At 27.1% G+C, this 11,392-nt stretch overlaps 2 protein-coding genes across 2 annotated transcripts in view; both read right to left on the minus strand.

The window, feature by feature from the left end:
* Positions 1-6,914, minus strand: part of LOC100166357 (organic cation transporter protein) — a 19,143-nt gene extending 12,229 nt beyond the window's left edge. The window contains exon 1 of the mRNA XM_001944133.5: positions 6,550-6,914. Coding sequence (XP_001944168.2) covers positions 6,550-6,560 — 11 coding nt within the window. The 5' untranslated portion in view covers positions 6,561-6,914. The remainder of the gene's footprint in view (positions 1-6,549) is intronic.
* A 3,642-nt stretch (positions 6,915-10,556) lies between these two features.
* The window catches only part of LOC100573230 (ejaculatory bulb-specific protein 3-like), a gene marked incomplete at its 5' end in the record, with an annotated part of 2,741 nt that continues 1,905 nt past the window's right edge, over positions 10,557-11,392 (minus strand). The window contains one exon of the mRNA XM_029486243.1: positions 10,557-10,763. Within this exon, the coding sequence (XP_029342103.1) occupies positions 10,560-10,763 (204 nt within the window). The remainder of the gene's footprint in view (positions 10,764-11,392) is intronic.

An 11,392-nucleotide genomic window follows, 5' to 3' on the forward strand; every position in this document is an offset into this window, starting at 1 on the left:
TTTGGTGCAATTACAATTCCTATTTTGGACTACCTGAGGGTGTGTGCAAATTACATATCCTTATTTTGGTGCAAATTACAAATATTACTTTCGACTACCTGCAGTGGTGCAAATTACATATCATTAATTTGGTGCAAATTACAAGGTCCCCTAATTTCTAGTCAACCCGAACCAATGTTATTGTTTGGAAAAACTATGGTCCGCAACGACAACCCTCCCCCCTCTCCTTCAACACCCTAAACCGGCGCCAAGGATTATATGTGAATATTTTAAAATTAGTATTTTGCGGTATATACCTATATTATTAATTTTTTTAGATGATTGATATGGGTTTATAGTTCTTTAATTACCTTTTTACAGTTTGGATTTAACTTCGATTTTAATGCATAGAAATGCAAAAGAAAGGAAATTTGGAGTTGGCCAATTAGCAATTTTCTTAGATCGGTATTTAGGATCTAATATTATTTCAATAGCATAGTACAAGTTTAAAACTGTTTTTGCTGATTATTTCGATTCTATAGTGGTTTATTAAACAATATCAGTTCTAAAAACCTATGTCAATTCTATGAACGTCAATTATCTAACATAAAACTAACATCGATTAAATATGAATACTAGATATTATTATGCAATAAATTAAAGTGAAATACTTAATTATTACATGTATTTTATATTTTATACAAAACCATTATTAAGGACTATTATAAAGCTTAATAACTTAGAAATTATTCATACACATATCGATTTAGTGCATGATAACTTTAAAAAAAAATCATTTGCTTAAAAATTTACAATTAACAATAAATTCAAAAATCGAATTTTGTATAAATGCATATTTCAAAAACTATTCTGCTCCGGAACATAAAATTAAAAATGTATGTTGTCATTCAGAAAAGTAATTTACTTAAAAATTTTAAAGATAAAAAAAATTTAAAAAAATTGTTTTTCTAAAAAGTTGTTTTACAATAACATTAATTTACTTTACGGTAGTAGTATTCCTTGGTCACCTAACGTCAAATACCTCGGTGTAATTTTGGACAGAAAGCTAACATGGAATCTACGTATCAGCTCCAAACTAGTGACTAAAACATGGCTACCAGAGGCTAAAAATACTATAGGTATACCCATTGATCAACCGACAAACCTCATTAAGTTGGAAATGCTCTCTCATGCTTTATAAGCAAATCCTACGACCATTACTCTTTTATGTAGCCCTTGTATGAGGAAATTGTGCTAAAACTCACATATACAAAATATCTACAGGTATTTCAATCCAAAATTCTGAGGACAGTATCTAATGTTCCGTGATTTGTTTGTAATCTTGAACTTCACAATTACTTCCAGCAATTACTTCCACAATAACTCACAATAACTGGGTACATAAAAAAAATTGGTATCAACTTCTTCGACTACATAAATTCTGCTCGCAGTGCAAAATTCAATAAGCTAAGTGACCCACCTCCTGCGTACGCTGGCTCTAGCCCCCCACACGACCTTTTATTATAATTATTATTTATTTTTTTTTTTCTTATTTGTAAATACATTGAAACGTAGTAGATAATATCTTTTATTACTAATTGTTACCCATCGATTTTCGCAATGCTAAAAGATGTAATTCAGTTAAGTGATAACAATAAGTTCAGACGACATAGGTACCTACGTCAGGGAAACTTTAATTAATAAATACTAAAACAATAACGTTACATCTTGTAAAAAAAATAAAATTTAAAAAAGTTTGAACTAAGAATAAGACTAGACACCTAAATATATAACCTAAATCAATTGATGACTATAAGCACGTCGAAAGTTGAGTAGGTACCTATTTAATATGTTATTATTAATTATATTTTTATAGGTACTCTTATATACTCTTATAGTGTTATGGAATTAATATTTGAAACTAATTCAATTGAGTATTGACAATAATTTGTTCTACTCGTTGTAATAGTAAATAAATAGATGATAACAGTTCTATAGTTAGGTCCGTATTGTATAAATATTTCACTTGATCATCGAAGTCTATATAAATAACGATTGGGCATAGTTAAGAATACAATTATTTAATTACGTCTTATTTTTTTGTCGTATATGACTGAACATAAACAAATATAATGGTACTATCAGGTACTAATTATTGTTTATATTTAGCATATCAATTTCAATAAGAATACAACATTTTTGACCGATGTCTAAATAAATGTATAGGAAATAGTTTAAAGCTTAGCATTATATCGCTAACGTTATTTGCGATTCGTTTATTAAATTGTTTTCCTTCGATGATAAATTAACAATTTTAGTCAATATACATTAATATACAGTTATAATACCTACATAATGCACGGTATTCATAAAAATATTTATTGGATTTTTCAAATTTGCATCATCGACGTTCATAAAATCCACGTATTGATAACAATAGTTGTAGGTACACTAATTATAATTAGAGTACCACATACCTACCTAGTTATAATAACGATAATTATTATTACTATAGCTATTAGGTATGTAATGTATAATCATTAAATTTAATAATATATAGGTAGGTACCTAAGCGTCGGTGAAATGATTGCTTTCGTTTTTATATTTAGTATAAATTAAAACACATTACTAACGGTGGTACTATGCACATATAGTATAATATATTTAAATGTATACGCGTGAAATGTTGTACCTAATCATTAATTTGTCATGTAGATATGTGGACAAGCATAGTTTACAATTTAATAGTATATGGACAATAGACATATATAAGTAGTAAAGATAAATATGCCGCTGCCGCAGAGTGCTATAATATTAATCTCTAATTGTAGTTGTTAGGTATATATTATACGGTTCAACTGTTGAGGTGTATAATATTATGTGATTATTTGAAACAGGAAATAACCGAGTTCAACTTCATTGTTTGTTTTTTTTGCATATTTCGTTATTTTTATGCATATTTGAGCGAATATTTGATAAAAATCCGATAAATTGCTGTTTTTCTATTATAGTAAGGTATACTATCTGTACCTCCATATTATATTAAGTATACCTGCCAATAATGATAGTGGTTAGTAACACATGATTTGACAAGCCACTATTTTATGAACGGATACTAATATATCTATTTAAGGAGCTAAATTGTTTTTTCAATATTAATCAAGATCCCACAGTAAATAATTAATGACTTTGTGCTTTGAGAGCTACAAAATAACATAATGGTTCCTGGGGATATACTTTCTTGATTGAATTATTTAAAATGTTAATAATTTTATTAAAATATTAATTATATATTTTGAATTTTCAAATAACATGATTAATACTTATGCATTACAAGGTCTCACTCCTGGTCTCACTACAGGTCTAAGTAATGTTAATTATTCTTTTGAACACGTACAGTAAAAATCACGTAAAACTGAATAGGTATAATATACTAATATGTAACACCTATATTTTGTAAGATTATCATAATTTAATTATCAAAGATAATTAGTTCAAGAAAGCTTAGATAATACAATATAATGTTGTCTATATTCATAAAATGGGTAGATCTAGATAAAAATACGTTTGTAATTCCGATAGAAATAAAACTCTAACTCTAGATAGGTAATAAAATATTTGAATATTATGTTTTTAATTCTATATTTTAATTTCTAATTTATAAATTAAGATGGGTAGGAAGGTGAAGTTTCAAAGAACAACTTACAAATACTAATTTATCGAAATGAAAACTATACATGATAGGTACCTACTTATCACAAGGGCCGGATTGGTATGTATCGGCCCATCGAGAGATTTCACTTCTAAGCGGCCCATTTACATATTCACTGGTCCAAAATTACGTCTTAAATCGTTACGAGATTATAGGTGGCTAATCGTATTTTAAACATGCATTTATTTTCACCCATACTTATACGACCGGCCCAAACATTAAGCGGTCCACTGAGATTTACTCGGTAGCTCACCTAACCAATCACGGCCCTGCTTATTACGTAAATTGATAAAATATTTATTTATTTTTGTTGCACTTGCATCGAAGTTTAATTTTCAATGCTGACTGAAGCGTTGGACATTTCGGATTGTAAAATCCAACGGACAGTAATTTAAATCAATATTAAATATTAATGGATACATGACCCCGCTACAGAATAATTTACGTTTCGGCGTATTGAGACTTATTAGACTTTAGTTACTTTTCCACGATCGCAATAATCTTATTTTACTGTCTCTTATTGCAAATTGCTGTTTTTTAGAAATGTATTATCACTATTTTCCTGTATACTATGGTAATAATTAAATTATTTCCAGAAACTCACAATTCGTAGTAAAGGACAGTAAACATTAAGCAAGTAAAAAGGTTATCACGATCGTGGAAATGTAATTAAAAACTCAATAAAATCCAAAACAATTAAATGATAAAATTATTTTTATATTTACCACCATAATCAAAATAAAAAAAGTACATTTGTGCTACATATTTTTTTTACAAATTGTATTGAAATTGTTTTTAATAAAAGCAAGTAATATATGCTTTGGTTTAAAATAATACTAAATACATCAAATATTCAAGAGTTATATATTTTAGTACTTAGATCTAATACGTATGGTAATGTTGAAACATTACCTAGAAATTGTTGCAACAGTACATGTACATTAATATTTTGAAATTGGGTGCTTTAAATCTTTAAATTTAAAGAAAGAAGAATGGTTTCAAATTAAATAATGTATCTTATACTGATCGAACATGAAGTGATGTAAACCACGTAAAACAAAACTTTTAACTTATCAACACTTTGTATACAAATTTTAATATTTTTTTTTTTTAACTCAACAAAAATATTATCAATTGCATTAGTTAAATTTATCATTTATCATGTATCATGATGACATTAATAACATTTCAAATGTTATATGCTAAATATTGTTATCCTGGGTTTTAAATTTTAAATATAAAAATTGTACATCGAGTTAAATGTTTATTAGACTATTATTATATATATATATTATTAGTTATATTTTTTAAATAACTCTATTATATGAATTTTTAACTAAATAATATTTACTTATTACACAAGTACATTAATCTTATAGCTGCTAGAATCTAGCACATAGTTTTGCTCAGCTGATACTGACCTGAGGACACGACTTTTGATTAAACATTTTTTTAGACATTTAAATATAAATTAGTAAAATTAATACTTAACTGGAATCAAATTCAAAACCAACTACTATTTTATGATGTTCATGTTCAAGTTAAATTAATATAATCAAAAGTAACTAGTTCAAAAACTAAAATTAGTTTACATTTCACTTATTATCTCGTAAATGCCCCGTCTTTCTTTTTTATACAATGTAAGGACTTAATAGGGTGTCCATCTCTGTCTTACGAACACATTTCATAACAAACAACAATCCATTTTATTCAGTTATTTTTGAAATTGGAGTGAATTTACTTATTATAAAATATTATAGAGGTAAAATTTTTAGCAGGGCCCTACATACGATTTGAATTTTAAAGCAAGTTATGAGCATTTAAAATGTTACAAAAATGTATGGCTATAAAATGTTGTATAAATGCTACTTTAAAATTAAAATATTGAAAAAAACATACGCGGGGCTCTAGATTATAGTCTTACCTTTAAATTTGATAATAGACCATTAATTTACTCTAATTTTAAGAACAAAAGAATTAAATTGATTATTTAGAACATAAAATATGGTATATTATGTTATGCGTTTGCATGACAAAAATAATTGTATACATATGGGTAGTACGTCGTCTTCTTGATTAAAATAAAATATAATCAAATTTATAGAAAGTTTGTCTATAAAATAAATTGTTAAAATTTAAAAACATTAATGATTACAATCACATAAGGATATGCTTTCGACTGGGGCGAGTCAGTAGTAGTTTCTTTTTATATTTTGATGTTTTTATAATCGCTGATTCCTTAGTGGTGATATAAGAATTATTATTTATGCATTTTAAATGTATAATAATACATCACGTATTCTTAGGCACACATTATTTATATCCAGCGCTCCTTATTATATTCTGAGTGGAGCTTTTGATTTAGTTATGATTTATCGGTTAAAAAGGTTATAGAAAAAATTCTATTGCATGAATCTATCCCTATAATTTGTTAGTTTATTGGAAACCGATGGTTGTAGAATATATATTGAATTTTATAACTATTATTTTGTATAATAACTTCAATAATTATAATAATAATTACATTTTTAATTACCAAAATAACAGTGGTAGTGTTGAATCATGTTAGTAAATTAATTTATGATATTTTTTTATTGCGCTTAAACCTATATACAGATGAGATTTATGGATTTTTATTGTTTTTCGTACCTACTTAAATAATAATAATATTTAAGGTATTGGTTTGTACCTATATGGGTGAAAGAAAATCTATTGCTCAATGTATTTTTATTCTGAAGTTATTTTTGAAATTTTATCATACTTAATAATATTAAAGTGTAAATTAATTTTCAATTTTCCTGTTATTAAAGCTATTGATTTTATAATATACGTTATATTATATTATGAATATTACATACTTTTTGTTCATTGCTCAAGCTTGTATCTGTACCTATACTTATTATTCCGATAAAATTAACTTAATTATTTAAACAACGAGAGTAACGAATTAAGATATTTTATCATTTTTGTTGTTTTTCAATTTTTTTCAATTTTATATAAATTGATTCAAAACTAACGAAAGTAAGTTAGTGAGCACTATAAACAAATGTCACGACTAACACTTACAGAATTTACAATATGTACTGGTTGTACAAAATATTGTGCTTCCATTCATACCGAAGGATCCCCCCACTCCAATCGTAAAATAATGAACTACTCCTACAATAATTTCTATGATTATTATTACTATTCTGATAACACGTGATAACTTTAATTCATTACACTGAATTACGGATCGTACTGGCAATAATGACTCTATTGCGAATTACGGATATCAATGGTATGTAAAATTCAAAAGTGGATCGCAAGATAAATTGTTTACCTGACTATACTATATTTAACGTTATTAATTATTCTTTACTGTTTGTTTTAAAGGTCATAAAAAATGTATTATATTGTAATTATTATTAGTACAAAAATATTAAGTTATTTTTGAATAACAATTATAGAAATTAGAAACCTACCTATGTCCTATAATATAGACATAAAAGCATTCGAAATATATGACAATTAGCGTCTATGTCTACAATTCATATAACACAAGAAATATTGAGGTTAGCAATATTATTAGACACATTGTAGTATTTTAATTTAATTTACATTATTCAGATTAAAAATGATAGTTATACCGTGCATTTTAAATTAAGGTTTTTTTGAAATAAGAACTAGTTTAAAAACCGTACCTATACGTTTTTAATAGTTACCTACCTAATTTTGAGTGGTGATATGTAACTGATAAGGTTTATTGATGAAATGGCTAATAAAACAAATGGCTAGTTATTATTATTAAAATCGAATTAATTAAGTTTACTTTGAACCTAATTAATAAATATAATAATAATTAAAAAGCTATCATCACGTTTTCATCAAAGTTATTATCATCTGGACAGAAATATATAACTATATAACGTACCCATCGAATGTACATTATAACTTATAATATTCTTCATTTATAATAAGTAAATACATTAAATATTATTATAGTATCAAATAACTTAACAATTTTTAAACAAACTTTTACTCTGCGTTTAAATAGGTATTCAAAAGTATTATTCATGCAGATATAAGTAATGTAATTAAATTAATTAAAAATAATTAATGCCTTATTAAACTATTGCCTATATTATTAATGGTCATCGGCTACCGTGGAAGGTAGGTATACTTTAATCGTAGGTGTAGATATAGGTGAAATAAATGTCATCGTTTATTCATTTGAAAATGGTCAAGTACAACCGGAAAATGGAGGTTCGGTACAAAATTCTGCTTCAATTGACTGTCAAGGACAGCGCGTACCTCCTCTCACTGGGGCCTTATAATCGTATTCACAATTGGAGTTGCACGGTTTTTTTATTTTTTTTTTGTCAGGACGAAGGGTCACAATATAAACGGCTAATATCTCGGATATATTTAACATTTAACAATCCTAAAGCACAATTGCACTGTATAATGACGGGTATCGCCGATCAAAACAGAAAAATACACAATATGACGTTCCACGGGTCAAATAATACAAAATCGTTTTTAAAACCAATTAAATATTAAAAAACAAGAGATTAATGAAAATAAAATGTTTAAACGTCAAAATGTTCACATAAATAAACTCTACAAAATGATCTACATTTTTTTTGAAAACAATTAAAAAAAATAAAATTAAACTTTTTTAACCAAATATTAAATTAAATTAAAATATAAAATATTTTAATAATTGTTTCAAGAGTATTTTAAATAAACAGATCTATGATATCTCCATTATTTCAAGAGATTTTCGATTTTTTATCGTAATTGGTAAATCCTCACGAGACACCCTTTTTATAATATATTTATATATTTTATGCATTTTAAAAGGGCCGAGAAAGAAAATAATCTGTATGGGGATGCGCCCACTTCACTGCTCACATATGTGTGTACTGTAAGTAGCGGTATTTTTTAAAGGCTTGTTGGGGTACATGGGCCCCATAATATGTGCTTGTACATCCATAAATTAATATATACCAAATCGTGATAGTTTTACTTCTTACGATGATTCTGATGCCGATGAAACTTATATACCTAATAAAGATATTAAAGTAATGGAAGACAACTATTTATCTGATGATATGATGATGAACTGCTAACTGGTGGAGTCGTAGAGATTTTAAGAGATTGGAGGACGAGTCATCAAAGCTTTAACAAGTCCATTAGGTAGTCATTACAGTATAAAAATCATCACTTACTTGTACACTGATAATTTTTTTACAAGTGTACCACTTTTTATATACAGATATATCGATATATTATGTATAATATCTGGGTGAACCGTTTGTAACGTGCTCACAACTGCAAAAGAGTTGATGGAAGTAACTGAATAAATGTACGAAGATGAACTGTGTTAATTGTATTTATTTTATACTCAAATATAATAATATGGCTTGACAAAATACTCTAAGTCCAAATATTTAATAATTAACTGTAAGATAGCGAGTTGTGACTAATTATTAGCTGGTTGACTGTTCTTGTTGAGGCTTGTTGTTCGTCTGATGGACGCTTGTCCAGCAGCTCTCCTCGATGGGTCTCTGTCCCCGTCCCTTTTATAATTATAATACTACACACGTACTGTATACGCGGTTCCATCAATATTATTATTATTAATGTTACGCTTATTTTAGTATTACAATTATGTTTATATTTACGCGGTGCGTATATTATACGATTACGTATGTATTAGAATGTGATTTAGATTGATATTTAAGTATGCCATTTGGTTAGGTAGTCACAGCTCGCTACACGTTCGTAAAGATCAATCAGCACATTACCCAGAACGGAAGATGAGGAGAAGATGCGTTCATTGCAGCATTAAAAAAAAAGAAGTTCGCACAGATTGGAAATGCACCATATGTAATATAACACTTTGCATTTACAAGTCATTTGCACTAAGTCAAGAAATTGTTTCAATAATTGCCACTCATGTTAAAATGTAATTTTATAAAGTGTTTGCTGTTTTAAATTAAATATTAACAATTGTTGAACTCTTAATTATAATTGATAAACAGTGTTTTTTTGTAAAAAAAATTTACAAAAATAAAAAACAAAGTTTATGTACAACACAGGGTTTTTTTATTTATTAAAATCTCTTGCCTCAAAGAGTTAGGTGTGGAGTAAAATAAAATATTACATTTATTGGCCAGACCTGTTTCGCGAATCAAATAAACAGATTTACATTAAAAAAGGGGGGTAAGTGGAAGTCACTTTGCTGTACAATAGGTTACAAATGAGTGACTAAACTAGATGGTGATACATTTGAATTCAATAATATAATATCATTGTATACGAAAAACGATTCTGAGCGGAGACGGTTTGTCAGCCAGCGATATTTTATATAATATTTGTATATTGTAATATAGTAATTAATATAGTAACCGGTTAAGTTGAATTCGAACACAAAACTAAAACCGTTCTTCATCATTTAAATATGTGTTATACCAATTTTTAGATTTTTTGGTTACAGAATAACCTACTTACGAATTTTGAATTACACGAAGAAACACTCTCCAGAATTTTAGGATAATGTCGAACCAATTTATAGAAATAATATGATTCCTTTAACCACAACTAATATCATTAAGATATCATAAAATAATTAGTAACAATATAAATAAAAAAAAGTTTTTCATAAATAAATAATATTTATTTTAACAGAAACATATAATATTATGATTTCAAGTTTTTATAATCATATAATTAAATTCTATTAAAATACCTTAAGCAGGCGGAAATACGTCATTTGTTTTTTAATACAACGGGAAGTGCATAGTAAAAGTATAAGACACAAATAATGAAACATTGAAACGAATTAATATTTAGCAGAAGCAGCCTCTAAAGCGGATAATTTTTAGAGCTTCTTCTTATATTCTCCTGATGGGTCGTAATTGGTGGTCAAACGATCAAAGTCAGCAGAACGGTTCTTCATCAAAAACTTCATTATTTTTAGTAATTTGGAGACTTGGACATCTGTACATTTGCTGCAGTCAGTTTTTAATGCGTCTGGTATAACTCCTGTAAATTTAATCAGACAAGAAATAATATAATCATAATTTATAACCAGGGTTGGGATTTTATAGCATTTGCATATTTCTTATGAGATGCTTAAAAAATAGCAGAGTAAGCTAAAAATGTGTTTCATGATACAGAGAACTCAAATTAAAAATTTTATTTTGCTTTTTTTTGCATATTTTACGATTTTTTAGTTTTTATTGCTTTTTTGGGATTTTTTGAGACTTTTTTGCATTTTTACCTGTTTTTGAATCAAAATCTGTCAAAATTTTATGAAATTATATTATAGTAAACGTGTTTTTAGATTTTTGTCAATTGAATTATCAAATAAATTGTAAATGTACCTATAGATTAAGTTAATAGGCCGATTACGATGATGCAAACGCCGTACAGCGTTAATATATAGGTTTTATATAATACTACGATAATTTCGTATTAGATATTTGGTTCTAATTTTTGTTATCTGCTAATTTTGTTGGGTTTTTTTTGTCGATTTCTACTGCGATTATTAATCGCCGATTATCAACGTTGTATTATTCATTTTATATAGTCGTCTCGTGTGCCTGTACTCGTGTGTTACGTTGTATTTTCGCCGTTTATGTGTAGTAACTATTTGTTTTAAAAATGCCAAAAGTTAAATCATCTTCTTTCGTGTAAACTCATAATTTTGTA

Source organism: Acyrthosiphon pisum, chromosome A1, assembly GCF_005508785.2.
Source record: "Acyrthosiphon pisum isolate AL4f chromosome A1, pea_aphid_22Mar2018_4r6ur, whole genome shotgun sequence".
Classification (NCBI taxonomy): Eukaryota; Metazoa; Arthropoda; class Insecta; order Hemiptera; family Aphididae; genus Acyrthosiphon; species Acyrthosiphon pisum.